The 16,272-nt window shown below is 44.6% G+C and overlaps 1 protein-coding gene across 1 annotated transcript; it reads right to left on the bottom strand.

Annotated features, from left to right (window-relative positions):
- Positions 1 to 468: 468 nt before the first annotated feature.
- Positions 469 to 14,127, bottom strand: LOC116181059 (ATP-dependent translocase ABCB1-like). The gene is made up of 18 exons (XM_031501290.1): positions 14,036 to 14,127; positions 13,749 to 13,818; positions 13,647 to 13,698; positions 13,194 to 13,594; positions 12,971 to 13,142; positions 9,866 to 10,186; positions 9,590 to 9,814; positions 9,423 to 9,548; positions 9,001 to 9,375; positions 8,765 to 8,954; positions 2,688 to 2,758; positions 2,476 to 2,640; positions 2,323 to 2,427; positions 2,112 to 2,273; positions 1,619 to 2,064; positions 1,412 to 1,571; positions 818 to 1,363; positions 469 to 774 (listed from the first exon to the last, which is right to left on the bottom strand). The coding sequence occupies exons 2-18, from the start codon at positions 13,811 to 13,813 to the stop codon at positions 571 to 573; spliced, it is 3,786 nt and encodes a 1,261-aa protein (XP_031357150.1). The 5' UTR covers positions 13,814 to 13,818; positions 14,036 to 14,127; the 3' UTR covers positions 469 to 570.
- Between the last annotated feature and the right edge of the window lie 2,145 nt (positions 14,128 to 16,272).

The raw sequence follows: 16,272 nt of genomic DNA, 5'->3' as shown, positions 1-16,272 counted from the left end.
TTCATTTTTATATATAGAGATTTAGGGGGTCGTGAAAAAAGTCGATATCATTCACTGAGGAGATCTTATTTAAAGTGATCTTAATAAGTGGGGAAGTTGTGATCAGTGTGATGTTGCCCTGCATGAGTGTACTAACCATTTACACCGTAGAAGAAGTACCTCATACAGTTTCAATTTTTCGCTGTATTTCTTTCATCCTCTCTCGTTCGTGCATTTGGCTCCATTTGCTTATTTTCACTATACAACTTGAGATATCTGATTTGTGTCTTTCTCCTTTGCATTTTGTTTTCGTAGTTGATTTATTTCTTCTATTTGTGAGCGTTATGTCCACAAATGATTTCTTATAGGGTAAGTTTGAATTGCAGTGTCGAGTCCGGGACCTTTAAAATGATCACAGTATGCTTTACTCGCGCCGGCGCCCTACTAAAAGTAGGGCGTGATTTTGTTGGGAGGAAGTAAAAATACGTCTTTATACTATGGGATTTATTAGTAAAAAATTAATGCTTTGAGCTGAATCATTTTGTTGTCTTCTCGCAAATTCCGTCGACAAATTAAATAATAATTAATAATCTAAACACCCTTTCCCTTTTGTAACCGTTGCAATGTGTAGTATATGCCCTTTTGTTGCAGTAGCTCTGCATGCGTGCCCATTTCGCAGACTCTCCCTTGATCTATTACGCAGATCACGTCGGCGTCTTGAATCGTACTGAGCCGATGCGCAATTATTATGCAGGTCCTACCCTTTCGTGCGGAATCCAGAGCCTCTTGAACGACCTGAAATGCGTTGTCAGTTAAAGCTCGACGTGGACGCGCTCACCTTTTCACTTTCGCTGTCGAGCGCAGAGGTGGCCTCGTCCAAGAGTAGAACCTTTGGTTTCCGGACGAGGGCGCGCGCGATGGCGATGCGTTGCTTTTGGCCGCCGGACAACTGAGTTCCGCGCTCGCCCAATCTGGTGGAGTACCCCAATGGTAAGCTGGTGATGAAGTTGTGAATATTGGCGTTTTTAGCAGCCTCGATAATTTCCGCTTCGGGAACTACCCGACTATTGTCACCGTACGCGATGTTCTCCCTTATCGTCTTATCGAACAGGTTTGGCTCTTGTGAAACCACGCCCAGCTGCGATCTCAAGCAGCTCAGCTTCATTTCCTTGATGTCATCGTCATCAACTGACACATTACCATGAAGCGGATCGTAGTATCGCTCCAGCAGTTGGAGAACTGTGGATTTGCCGCATCCGCTCGGGCCGACCAAGGCGACCGTCTTTCCTGCGACAATGGAAAGGTCGAAACCTCTCAAGACGCGAACTGCTGACCTAGTGGGGTAGGAAAATGCGATGCGCGAATAGTTTATGTTGCCTGGGTTCTAAAAGTGAAATGTAAATAGGAGGAAATATGTTGTGAGTTGACGTACCCAATCTGGGGCGCTTGCATTGGGGGCATCAATCACCTTGGGCACCCGATTGACAAAGTTAAATATTTTTCCTGCGGCTGTAATGCCCCTTTGGAAGTTTGGTGTAAATGCCAAGGCATTCGCAATTGATACGGTTCCCATGATTAAAGCTTGCGATACTCTAAAACAAAACGTGGAGGTTCTGCAGAAGCTGACAGTACTACTCACTTAAAAACATTCTCAAACGGCATTCCTTCGTCTACAATAAGTGTGCCTCCGTAGTACATGCAAACGGAGTAGGCAAAGAACATGATGCTACGCGCTAAGCCGAGCACAATAGCTCTAACGTGGGTGTTGCGAAGCGCGTTCCGGTACTGGGGCATCAGTTCGTTGCAGTATTTGTTATAGAAAATGTCTTCGGCGTTCAACGAGGCTACGGTGCGTAAGTTAGCAACAGCTTCCACTGCAATCATTGTGGATCTTTCGAGAGTTTTGTGACGGTTCTCATTTTCTGTCTTGACGAAACGTCCTTCGAAAAAAATGGCGAGGAGTATAAATGGTGTAAACGTGAGCGCGACAAGCCCCAATCTCCATTCAAAGTACATAGACACTCCTACGGAGATTCCCAAGGTCGATACCGATTGAAAGATTGTCCCGATACGTTGACCGGTTGCCTGAAACACTGGGCGTGCAACATCGCGACAAGTTTGCGGTTACCTACCCCTTGCACGTTGGCGGCCTCCCCCGACAACTTGGCGCAAAGCGTTCCCACGCCGTTCTCCGTGTCATCAAACCAACCCATCTCCTGCCTCAGCATCGCCCCGAACATCATCTGCCTCAACCTCATCGTCAACTTCTCGCCGGCAACCCCAAACATGTAAATCTAAAAGAAAAATTAGCTCGACAAAGGAAAGGAAAGGACGATGGCTCACCTGCAGCATCGTAGCAATTCCGGTTATGGTACCAGTAACCACGAACATGATTACGTATTTATTACTTTCCATTAAAATGTCATCGTCGTTCGGTAGAGCCAGCACCTGCAAGTACCAGTGAGCACGCCTAGTGACTGCACTAAGTCGACTTACACCAAGAATGTCGCCGAAAAGTATCGAAAAAACTGGCATGGTCGCGCCCATAATCAACGACGTAATGCAACCCAGGGCGATGTTCCAACCTTCTGGCCTGTTCACCTTCAGTATCGCCATAAGGGATGTTGTGTTACTTTCCTCGACTGGTATCATGTCCTCCATCTAGAACCTTTTTGATTATCTGCCGAAGTTAACTAGAGAGTGCTTACCAGTATGCTGCCTTTCATTGAAGATGCTCTTCTATCATCGAAAGTGGTGATGGGATCGTCATCATCCTCATCTGTAATACGAGACGCGTAAGGTGTCTGCGAGGACGACGAGTAACGTAGTTTTAAGAAAATATATTTTGAGTTATCAAGTACGTGAGAGAGTGTCAAGAAATAAGTTGTCAATTTTTGTGATACAATAAAAACGCTAGAAAAAGAAAGTTCCTTTAAATACCATAAAAGACTACCGATTATTAAGGGTTTGGTTAGGGATCATTACAGAAGTTATAGGGCTGAAAACACGTTAGTTTTAAAATAGAAATTCAGGGCAGTTACACATTAGTCTGATACCTCTGCCACAATAATAAATAAACATTTGGTGCCGAAACCCGGGAATTAACGATTTTAGCCATAAGACCTCAGGATTCATCGAGAACCAGACCTTTTGGAAAGTCACCAGTCAAGATGGCCGACAAAAGGAAAGTTATTGCGCCTAACAAGCTAACGTATTGTAACGGAAACGCTCCAGACATGACGTCACCTTTGGCGCTCTGGAATTTTCTACGCGCGCGATAGTGGGATTTGTGTAGGAATATTTGAGACTGTACGCGAATGTTCCTGGACTTACATTGCTTGCGTGTATAAATGGTTGCGGACCGAACATCGCAGCAGTTTTACTACCGAACGAGATCGAGTGCGGAAATATAAATTGCGAAGTGTGTGATATAAATTGTACGATTTTTATAGTGTTTTAGTTTTGTTTAATAAATATTGATATAAATCGAACCCGAATTTATAAATCACGTTACATTGGTGTCAGGAGTGGGATTAATTAAATTAATTAAAAGTAAGATTAAATTAAGTGCTTGTGCTTGTGTATGCCTGTAACAAGATCTGCTGCCGCTAAAATGGAAGAAACGATGCTCGAGTTGCTCCAGCAAATCCAAAATGGCCAACAGGTGTTGCAACAAGAAATGAAAAGCAACCAAGAGAAGATGGAAGAAAATGCTAGAAATTTTGAAGAGAAGATGGAAGAAAATTCTAGAAATTTTGAAGAGAAGTTCGAGAAAATGGAAGAAAATTCTAGAAAGATTAATAAAGAAAATTCTAGAAATATTCAAGAGAAGTTCGAGAAGATTGAGGAAAATTCTAGAAAAATGGACGAGAAGTTCGAGAAGATGGAGGAAAATTCTAGAAAGATTATTGAAGAAGTCTCTAAATCAATTGAAGAAAAAGTTGAAGATAGAATTACGGAAGTTTCCAAAACATTTAAAGCAACATTCGTTGAGATTGAGCACAAGTATGAAGAGCTGCGCGAGCAATTCTTGCGACTGACTACGGAAAAGCGTACTAGTAGTGCCCCAGATGAATTACTGATGGACCGTCTTCTTGAGGTGCCACAGCCTACTCATTACAAGAAGGTCAACCCAGAAACAAATACAAGAGTAGAAGGCGACGTTCAGCAAGCCCGAGTAAAGCCACCTACTTTTGATGGTAAGATTCCTTGGACCACGTACGTTCGACAGTTTGAAGCGGCGGCTGCGGCAAATAAATGGACTCTTCAAGACAAAACTACAGCCCTGATTCTTGCTCTGAGAGGAGATGCTCTGGATGTGTTGCGGACCATCCCCGAGGATCAACAGAACTTCCAACAAATAGTAGCGCGACTCGAAATGCGATATGGAGATAAACACCTTCAGCAAGTTTACTATGTCCAAGTCAAGAACCGAATGCAGAAACCTGGAGAAAGTTTGCAGGAACTTGAAGCGGACATCGCTAGACTGATTCGATTAGCATACCCTACGGCACCGGAGAGCTTTCTTGATCAACTGGCTGTACAAACATTTATCGATGCCGTTCGTGATGGAGATGCCCAGCAGGCTTTGAGACTGGCTAGGCACGACAAAATTGAGAAAGCTTTGGCCCATGCGTTAGAATTCGAAGCCGCCAAGAAAGCTAGTCATGGAAGTGCGCGAGTACGTATGGTGGAACCTCGCAGTGAGAGCCGGGTAAGAACCATCGAAGAGGAAGGTGGCTCTAAAAGTTTTGAAGAAAAGGTCAGTAAAGTAGTGGAAGAAAAGAAAGCAATACAGTCACTGGCAAAGAAACGTGAACCACGGCGAGATTGGACACGTTCGCCGCAACTGCCAAAAACCATCGCAGCAATCGGAAAACTAAGAAAGGTCGACAGGAAAGGGCTATCGTCAACCTGCAGAAACAAAGCCCCGATCTTCACTGTAATCATTACGTCGTCTGGAAAAGTTCACAATAATGCAGACGCTTTGTCAAGAAGACATTGTTCTAAAATAGAAGACAAGATTGGCCATCTGCGACGAACAACTGTAGAGAGTGAGGAATGGAAGCCAAGCGAAATCAAAACGGCCCAAGAGAACGACCCAAGTATAAAATCTGTTCTGAATTGGATGCGCCACGGACAAAGACCAGACTGGCAAGACATTAGTGCCACAAGTCCTGAAGTAAAGAGTTATTGGGGCCAATGGAATAGCCTGACTCTGAAAGACAACCTGTTGTATAGGACCCTTGAAAGTGAAGATGGCACCGAATCGACGCTGCAATTAGTAGTACCTAGAAGCAAAGTGTCGGAAGTATTGCGAAAATTGCATGACGGCGCTTCCGGAGGACACTTTGGTATTACGAAAACGTTGCAAAGGGTACGTGAGCGATTCTATTGGGTCAACCGTAAAGAAGATGTCCGGCGATGGTGTCGAAAAATGTGAGTTATGTGCTACTGGAAACGGACCAGTTTCCAAGAAGAAGGCACCCATGAGGCAGTATAACGTTGGTAGTCCGATGGAACGAGTTGCTATCGATATCGCAGGACCGTTTCCCGAGACAGATGGCGGAAATAAATATATCCTAGTGGCTATGGATTATTTCACAAAGTGGACTGAAGCTTACGCTATTCCAAACCAAGAGGCAGCAACAGTTGCAGAAGTGTTGGTACAGGAGTTCTTTACACGTTTTGGTGTTCCTATAGAAATCCATTCAGATCAAGGAAGGAACTTTGAATCGGCTTTGTTCCAAGATGTTTGTCGATTTGTAGGAGCCAATAAAACAAGAACAACACCTTTGCATCCTCAGTCAGATGGAATGGTTGAGAGAATGAATCGAACGATGGGTAAATATCTTTCAAAAGTCGTGGCAGAACATCAGAAAAATTGGGACCAGTACCTCCACCTGTTCCTTATGGCATATCGATCAGCCGTCAACGAGACCACGGGTCAGACTCCTGCCTGCCTTATGTTGGGTCGTGAACTACGCCTTCCATGTGACCTCGAGTTTGGGCGTAACCCCATGAAGAATATGTCGCAGGTGAAAATTATGTTGACCAACTAAAGGCGAAGATGAACGACATTCACGACTTGGCTAGAAGTCATATTCAGATTGCCAGCGATCGCATGAAAAATCAATACAACCTCCGCTCGGCCAATCAAACTTTTGAAGCTGGAGATCTGGTATGGCTGCACAATCCCCAGAGACGAAGAGGTCTTTCTCCCAAGCTACAAAGACAATGGGAAGGTCCGTATGAGGTGATCAAGAAAATAAATGACGTGATATATCGTATCAGAATGAACCACCGGAAACCGAAAGTTGTCCACATTAATCGACTCGCACGATATGCCGGATCCAACAACAACGAAGACGTTAGAGGTATTCGAGAAGAGAGGAACGCAGCTTTGGAATCGGGCCAAACTTTAACGATTTTATGTCAAATTACGCCCAGCGGAAGAAAGCTCGATTTGGCGTTACTCAGGAAATTTGTCAAAATATTTTTGAGCTTCCTGTTAACGTTTCCATCGCCCATTGTGTCACCGAAGACCTTCGCATGGGTAGAGGTATAGCTTCCGTATTCCGGAAAAGATTTGGAAGAATAGACGAGTTGATAAAGCAAAGACCACGAGTGGGTAAAGTACTGCGCTTGGAAGATAGTCAACGCTCTTTGTTCTACTTGGTTTCAAAGAAAACGTCAGAAGGCAAACCCACCTATGAAAACCTCTGGTCTGCTTTAAAAAGCTTAAAGAAACTCATGGCATACTATGACATAAATAGCTTGGCGATCCCGAAGATTGGATGTGGTTTAGATGGGTTGGACTGGAAGATAGTGCGAACCATGATCGAAGTGATTTTTAGAAACACTAGCGTTCGAATTACAGTATGCTGCTTCAACCCACAGGGGACGACCCTCCGCAAAACTGTGGACTGTTACTTTTTCAAGAAAGGTGTTTGTCGAGCAGGCTCTGACTGCAGATTTCGACACGAGGCATTAAAAAGTAATACTAACGCAGTTTCTGAACGAGACGTCCAGAATTAAGAAGGGGGCAGTGTAACGGGAAACGCTCCAGACATGACGTCACCTTTGGCGCTCTGGAATTTTCTACGCGCGCGATAGTGGGATTTGTGTAGGAATATTCGAGACTGTACGCGAATGTTCCTGGACTTACATTGTTTGCGTGTATAAATGGTTGCGGACCGAACATCGCGGCAGTTTTTATTACCGAACGAGATCGAACGCGGAAATATAAATTGCGAAGTGTGTGATATAAATAATCGATATAAATTGTACGGTTTTTATAGTGATTTAGCTTTGTTTAATAAATATTGATATAAATCGAACCCGAATTTATAAATCACGTTACAATACTTTCACCGAGTCATCGCTTCACAGAGCTACTCATCCAAGACGAGCACGAGCAGAATGCGTATCAAGGTCTCACGACTGTTCTGAACAACTTGAGACGGAAATTCTGGATTATCCGTGGAACAAGACAAGTGCAGTTCGTCGCGTGATAACTAAATGCATGAAATGCAAATTCGCCAAGGTAAAACCGCTGCAGCCGAAGATGGGCGATTTGCCGTACTATCGACTAGCTGTCGGCAATCCTCCGTTTACTTACACGGGAACGGATCTCTTCGGACCGTTGGAAGTTGTCGTCGGACGTCACAGAGAAAAGAGATGGGTTATGGTGCTGACTTGTATGGTCACGAGGGCTATACATCTGGAAGTGGTGTATGCTTTGTCAACCGACGAAACAATCATGGCGTTGTCGCGGTTCATTGACCAGCGTGGAAGACCGAAACATATATTTAGTGACTGTGGCACTAACTTCACCGGTGCTGCTAAGGTGCTACGGGAGAGCAGGGGCAGTTTGGACTGGAAAACAATCGTAGACAACCCGAAGTTTCGAGAAATGAAGTGGAGCTTTTCTCCGCCGTATTCACCACACTTCGGAGGTGCATGGGAGATCATGGTGCAGCAGTCCAAGCGAATTTTGAAGGCTACGCTGAACGACAAGCATCCCAAGGATCAGATATTGCTGACGGTTTTGAAGGGAGCGGAGAACATAATCAATTCTCGCCCATTAACTCCGATGTCCGATGACCCGGCCGACCCGGATTGCTTAACCGCTAATCACTTTCTACGTTGATTTGCAGACGTTGGAATGTCGATACCGACGTGTAGCAAGGAGATTGACGAATGGTACAGAAGAAGGAAGAAGGCACAGTTTATGTTGGAGACATTCTGGCGAAAGTGGAAAGCTGAAGCGTTACCGAAACTACTCAGGAGGGAAAAGTGGTTGGCAGATGCGGAGCCCATTAAAATTGGAGAAGTCGTGTTGCTCTTTGACGAACACGCTCCACGAAACACTTGGAAGAAAGGAATTGTGACCAAACTTTATCCAGGCAAGGATGGCAAGCAGATTTCAAGCAGAAAATCAGGAAGACTGTCCTGATTTTGGGGGCCGGAATGTCTGCGAGGACGACGAGTAACGTAGTTTTAAGAAAATATATTTTGAGTTATCAAGTACGTGAGAGAGTGTCAAGAAATAAATTGTCAATTTTTGTGATATAATAAAAACGCTAGAAAAAGAAAGTTCCTTTAAATACCGTAAAAGACTACCGATTATTAAGGGTTTGGTTAGGGATCATTACAGAAGTTATAGGGCTGAAAACACGTTAGTTTTCAATAGAAATTCAGGGCAGTTACACATTAGTCTGATACCTCTGCCACAATAATAAATAAACATAAGGATTAGAATGGCGGAGTGAGTAGTGCTTACATTCCTGGGGGAAGTCATTTGCTGAATACTGCGTGTTGACTAAGTGGTAGTATGCGCCTTCTTTCGCCATTAGCTCTTGGTGTGTACCTTCCTCGACGACTAACCCCTCGGAGAGAACTACGATTCGGTCAGCGTTTCTAATGGTGGATAGACGATGGGCAACTATAATTGTGGTGCATTCTTTGCTAGCCTGAAACGGAGATAGTCAGTTCTGGTAAGCGCACGCTGAGATTTACATTGTCCAGTGCAGCTTGCACTTTAGCCTCGCTGTTCGTGTCCAAGGCAGAGGTGGCCTCGTCTAATAACAAAATGGATGGATTCCGTACCAAAGCCCTCGCAATTGCGATTCGTTGCTTTTGCCCACCGGACAATTGAGTACCTCGCTCCCCCACTAGTGTATTGTAGCGCTGCGGCAATGACGATATGAAGGTGTGAGCATTCGCGCGCTTTGCTGCGTCTTCAATATCTTGGTCCGTCGCCGACAGATTTCCGTACCGTATATTTTGAGCAATCGTTGTACCGAAAAGAACCGGTTCTTGTCCAACTACACCGATCTGACTTCGCAGCCACGTCAAATCTAAGTTACCCAACTTCTTTCCATCGAGGAACACCTGTAGACCAACACGTTAGCGAGTTTTCGCACGGCTAGAGCACCTACCTCCCCGGATGTTGGATCATAAAGCCGCTGGAACAGCTGAATGCAAGTCGATTTACCGCACCCGGAACTGCCGACCAGCGCAACCGTCTCCCCGGACTTAATCTCAATGTCGATACCTTTCAAGACCTACTGAACGTGAAATTGCCTTCGCGAGTCTTGCTACTCACTTTGACGCCCTTTCGCGAAGGGTACTCGAAGTGGACCTTCCGAAAGCTAATGTCCCCCTTAACTTCCTTCGGTTTGAGCCCCACGTTCTTCGCGGCGTTTATAACAGGGGCACTATCGATGACTGCAAAAATTTTGGTAGCCGCCCCCTTGGATATGCCGAACTGTTCGATGTACGGTGACGACATGCCGAAATTAACACTCCCTTGCATTACAGCGAAGAACACCTACAAGACTATCAACTCTTTAATGTCCTAGACACCCCCGCGAGATCCTACCGTGACCATGTTGCCGGGATCGTAGACTCGCTCCTGCGGCGAAAGCGACTTCTCCTCCAAAATGAGCTTGATACCGTACCAAAACGCCAACGCGTAACTGGCGTAGATGAAGAACCACAACAGTCCGAAACCAATACCGCTCAGCAGCGATCGCTTGATGTTGTTATTTCGGGCGAACGTTAAGCGATTGGAGTATCTCGCGATCTCCTTCTCTTGGCCGCCGAATGCGACCACCGTACGGATTGCTGTCAGCACCTCTTCGGCGATTGCACCCGCTGCACCATATGCGTCCATCTCTTTCACCGCCAATTTCCCTGTCAACTATTTTAGATTAATTACCTGACTTCACTATAAATGTCACGTAAGTTTAGTATCGCAAAATCCTCTACGGCCCTAGTAAACAATAAATTTTACCCACGTTGGGTTACTTCCGACTTTTTCAACTACAGAAGTCTATACACAATTGGCCATACGCAGATTCAGACCCACAAACGATTGATAAAACGGCACGGAAGATTTTATACTTTCCGGTACAGGCTGATGGCGGCGAAAAAATTAAAACTGCAAAGCGTCCAGAATACGCCCCACCGTGACGGTCGAGTTCGGACCGGGAAAGATAGCAGACGTGCTCAGCGATCTCTGTGTTTACTTTTACCCGTTAACTTTTAAAGTCCGCAAACTTACATTCGAAACCCAAGCGGAATTTTTCTTTATCAAGACACGAAGCACGCGCGAGGATTTAAAACTGTGAGAAGGTTAAGACAGTGTGCTAATCAAATCAAAGAACAATGAGGGCGAAATCGAAGAAGTGCGAACGTACGAGTACGCCCTAAAGTTCGTCGGGATAAATAAGGAAAGGGACATGGCTGTTTGGAGCGATTTGGCAGCAACTTAGGGAACTCCCGGTGTCATCAGAAACCGTACAGGAGATCAGAGCTGGGCAGTATTCGATTTTGTAAATACTTTTTAGTATTCAAATCCTTTAAAGTATTCAAATACTTTGTAATTAAATACTTTTATGGAAGCAGTATTTGTATTTGTAACTCAAATACTTTCACAAATATTTAGTATTCGAATACTTCGCATAGTATTTGAATACTTAAACCTTCCTTTTTTTTACCAAAAATCGACTACGCCAAAATTTCTTGGGAAAACACTTTTTCTTATTAATTTTGGTGCGTATCCAAAACAATTCGTACTTTTTCGATCAGACTTCTCAAAATTCAAAGGGCTGTAACTTTTGAAATAGTAGCCCAATCTTGGAACTGTTTGAAATTATGGATTCTACAGGCCACATTCTATAAGGAAAATCAATTTTTTCTTGGAACTGTTTGTGCGTAGAATCCAAACAATTCGTACTTTTTCGATCAGACTTCTCAATCAAAATTATAGACTAGAAACCAATTTCGAAAGAAAATTCAAAGAGCTGTAACTTTTGAACTAGTAGCCCAATTTTGGAACTGTTTGAAATTATGGATTCTACAGGCCACATTCAATTAGAAAACTTTTTTTCCGGGTCGATCTGAGACAATTTGTTTTTCGGGTCTCAAAAAAAGGCAGTAATAACCTTCCTTTTTTACCAAAAATCGACTACACCAAAATTTCTCGGGAAAACACTTTTTCTTATTAAGAACGGAAGATACTCGGGCATCATATTAAGAGACTTCAATAAGCAACTAGACAGACTAGTAGGAGGGTAAGGGGAGGAACAAAGGATAGGCAAAATGCTCAAGCACGAGCAAGACAGCGTGAATGGAACTGAGGGTGGAAGACACATTCAGGAAATCCAAAACGGTGCTGACAAAATGGAGGAGAGTCAAAGAAAATAAGTATCACAAACACAGTAGAAGTATGGGCTAGTACAATAGGATCTGACTACAAAATGGCAAGAGGAGGAGGAGAAGAAAGCAAAAAGGGAGGAATGATCAGGGGGTATGTGAGACTTCTGGCAGTGGAGAAGAAAAGGGAAGAGTATAGAAATGAGCAGAACGAGGCCATGAACAAAAAGGGGGAAGGAAGACCATCTTGGAACGGGATCGCCGAGACGCTCAAGGCAAAACACTAGGGGGGCATAAACCTCCCATGTCACCGAACAGGAAGCAGGCCATGGACAACTACAAAAGAGCATTGAAGAGGTTTGGGCAAAATCCACACAAACTAGAAGCAAAGAAGGAGCTAAAGGAGGCCAGAGAGGAGCCTTTGAACAACCTGAGATCAATGACTTCGCCTAGTTTGCAGAGAACATCGCCAAGCTTAGCCCAATGGAGAAGAATGCGCATATGTATAATCACATCAAAGAAGAAAGGAGGAACCAAAAAATATGTACCAATGGAAGAAGCTCCTGAAGGAGGAACAAGAAGCACAGCTCCAGCTATTGGCCACTACCGCCGCCCTCTCATTTTAAAATTATCACATTTGCGCGAAAGTTTAATAATGGGCCTATTTTAATGCTAAATGAGCCAAAGGTATCCAAAAGTGGTATCTTTAACGCCAGTTGAGTAAAGGTCTGGTGGGGCAAGTCAGACCTCAACTTTGCCTACGCCTAAGCTTGTGAAGATAGTCAAATAATGGAAATGTACAAGAAAATAGAACGTCTAATGGAGAAGGAAGGGGGAGCTTGTTGCAAAATAGTCACAGCGCATTTTTCATCTACAAAATGTTTATACTTCAGGGCTCCCGTGACAGTTTATGAGCATGGATAATCAGATTCTCTCCTCTTAAAAGGTGCCGCAAGGAACGTAGTACAGGTGAGTCCCTCCACTCCCAGCGGAAGAGAAAGACCTCTAGAAAATGATGTTAGAGGCAGCTCATGGAATTTTTCTGCAAATCTTGATAAAATATGAGTGTTTACTAGGGGGTATTCCATACCCCTCAGACCCCTCGGGTAACAATTTCATTCACAAAATGTTTGCACTTTAGGACTTTCATGGTAGTTTGATGGTAAAAATGATTTTAGATCTTCTTTTCCTAAAAAGTGCTGCAAAGGTTGTAGCACCGGGAGACCTGGAGGGTATTCAACACCTCCCACCAAAGGAAAATGAATGACAACTTCTTGAAAATGATGTTAGAAACATCTGCGATTTTGGGCCGGGGGAGTATACTTACTACTGCAACTATGCCTATAGATATCATCGTGATCGGTAAAGATGTGAGGCAAATGAGGGCCAGCTCCCAACCTTTCACCAGCGCCAAAATTACGCTGGCGACAAACGTAACTTGGAAGGTCAGGAACATGGACACTTTGTCCCCCATGCCATCTTCCAGCTTGGTAATGTCTCTACAAGAAATCGCGTTAGCTTTCTGGACGTGGAGCCAATTGTGAGCTTACTCAGACATGCGGCTAGCGAAATCGCCAGTTTGCTCTAGGTCATACCAGCCCACGTCTTGGTTCAGAGAGCTACTGAAGTACAACTGTCGAATCTTGTTCACTTGCCGAACGGCGCTGTAGTTGTAGAGTACAGTGGACGAGTAGCTTAGAATAAACATGGCGACGCCCAGAAGGCAATTCTTTATCGCGAACGCTATAATGTTGTCGATGAACTCTACGCCGGCGACTTCTTTCTCCGCGTCGCTTATGAGAGGGTTTTTAGCGATGCTCGAATATCGGATAATGTCACCAGTAAGCGATCCAAAGATGAGAACGTTTAGGGGTTGGATAACCCCCGTACCCATCGCGCATAAGGTGCCCAACGCCAAAAGCCATCGGTCGAAAGTCGCGGCGTATCGGTACTGAAAGGATTTAGTCAAACGTCCAAAGTTACAACCCCTAACTTGCGCTTACCACTCCAAAAAATCCGACGGTCTTCAGGGGGTTCTTGAATTCGCTAGAAGCACTAATCGGGATCATTATACCTAAAAAAATAACTGAATCAAATACACTTACCCAGATTGGTTGTTTTTTTCGGGATTAGTAGCTAAATCCTCCTCATTTAGCTCGCCGGTTTTCATGGCACCTGAAAGATAACGCGGTTTAGATAACCAATCTTAATTATGTCATTGGGGGAGATTAAACTCCATTTCATCACTATACACACACATACAACTTTGCTTAGTCACGCTAATTGCGCTAGATTAGGACCAAGACCGAAGACGAAAACGGGAACGGAACGATTCCGGTTATAAATAAATCTCGGCGTATGCGAGGTTGTGCAAAAATAATATTCTACTCACTGGTGAAGTTCGGCGATTTTGCTCCGCCTCGGTCCAGTTTGATAACGAAAATGAATCGATGAAAGCGATAGAGGTGTCACGTTGATAATGACAATCGCTGAGGGAAAACTTTACATTTAATCTCGTTAAGTGGCGTGTTAATTTTTCGCAAATAATTGCGACACTTAGGTAGTTAATTACGCCATCGCGATCGTAAGGACAAATTATTTTGCTCTCACACTGCGTCACTAGTTCAAAAGAAGAGGCCAGAGTTTCACTTGGAGAGCACCCCTTCGGGGGACGTCTCTCTGGTCCTGCCGACATACAGGACGAAGTAGATCTCCTTACCAACTCTGAATCATTTGAACAGGCGTGTCCTCTGAGAACTGCCAAGACGCCCTATAACCATCCTTGGTGGTGTAGGGCGCTCGAAAAGAAGAAAACTCAATTGGGCAAACTGTTTCATAAGGCAAGGAAGAGCAAAGTTGCAGCCGACTGGAGGGCAAACCTAAGGCTATACAAGAAGGACATTAGAGAGCGTCAGAGAGAGGTATGGAAGAGTTTCTGTAGCTCTTCGGTATCTTGCCTAAATAAAATCCTTACAAAAGATTCATACCACAACTAGCTAGCCTCAGAAGAGAGGCTGGTTCCTAAACGGACAACCTCACAGAGACAGCTGAGGTAGTACGAGACACTCACTTTCCTGGAGCCTGAGGCAATCCGGCAATCCCGTTCACTCCCACGGAGAATGATTGGGTGGTTACCTGTCAGATGGTGGACGTGGGTGACCTGGTCGGTGAAATCGTTCTCAGCATACAAGTCACCCGGTTTGGACGGCATAATACCGGATCTCCTGCAATGGGGATTGGATGATATTGCTACCTACCTAGTGGGATTATATACGGGCTGTATCGCTTTCAGATACATACCAAGCAAGCTCGTATGGATCAAAGGGCATGCTGGAACGGAAGGTAATGAGAAATCCGATAAATTATCCCGACTGGCCTCAAAACGGGAGTTTTATGGTCCAGAGCCGACTCCTTCCACTTACAGTTACAATTGTAAACAACCCAATAACTCAAGACACCCAAAACCAGCACAGGGCTAGGTGGAACTTGATGTTAGATTGTCGCCATCCGAGAAAAGCCTTCAGAGGAGTAGTAATATATGGTAGATTCTAAATCTCACTAGACGAAAATCCCTAGAAAAGTCACTAGAATTGAGTGGTTCTGAACTGCAGTAGCGAGGTTTGCGCCTGTGCTAACGTCAAGGGGTCGAGGTTTGCGCTCCAGATAAAGTATCGGAGGTCACGATCAAATTGCCTTAAACGACCTTGAAACTTCACCGTAACCTGACAACAAACCTCCGGCCCAAACAGCTCGGACGCAAACCTCCGATACTTTATATCGAGCACAAACCTCGACTCCTTGACCTTGACGTTAGCACAGGAGCAAACCTCGCTAGCGCAGTTCAGAACCACTCAATCCTAGTGACTTTTCTAGGGGGATTTTAGTGTGATTTAGAATCACCCGTACACTGCCATCGACAATACCCCTCGACTCAGGCGCAAACCAAATTACTTTAGCTCGGACGCAAACCTCCGATACTTTATCTGGAGCGCAAACCTCGACCCCTTGACGTTAGCACAGGCGCAAACCTCGCTACCACAGTTTAGAACCACTCAATTCTAGTGACTTTTCTAGGGATTTTCATCTAGTGAGATTTAGAATCGGTCATATATTACTCTCGACTCAGGCGCAAACCAAATTACTTTAGCTCGGACGCAAACCTCCGATACTTTATCTCGAGCGCAAACCTCGACCCCCTTGACCTCGACGTGCTGCTTAAGGCGTCTCACGGCCGTCACGAAATCGACAGATTTGGTCCATGATTCCTCAGCATATGCCATCCACGACATCTTTAATACATGTACACCTTGTAACGAACATATAGAGGCTTATATAAGCGTCAATCCCCACCACCAGTCATATTTAGAATATAGTGTGATTTAGAATCGGCCGTACACTACCATCGACAAGACCCCTCAGGCGCAAACCAAATTACTTTAGCTCGGACGCAAACCTCCGATACTTTATCTCGAGCGCAAACCTCGACCCCCTTGACCTTGACGTTAGCACAGGCGCAAACCTCCGATACTTTATCTGAAGACGCAAACCTCGACCCCTTGACGTTAGCACAGGCGCAAACCTCGCTACCGCAGTTCAGAACCACTCAATTCTAATGACTTTTCTAGGGAT

Source organism: Photinus pyralis, unplaced genomic scaffold (assembly GCF_008802855.1).
Source record: "Photinus pyralis isolate 1611_PpyrPB1 unplaced genomic scaffold, Ppyr1.3 Ppyr1.4_LG9, whole genome shotgun sequence".
Lineage (NCBI taxonomy): Eukaryota > Metazoa > Arthropoda > Insecta > Coleoptera > Lampyridae > Photinus > Photinus pyralis.
Note: the sequence above shows the minus strand (reverse complement) of the source record. Positions and strands in the feature narration are given on the sequence as shown.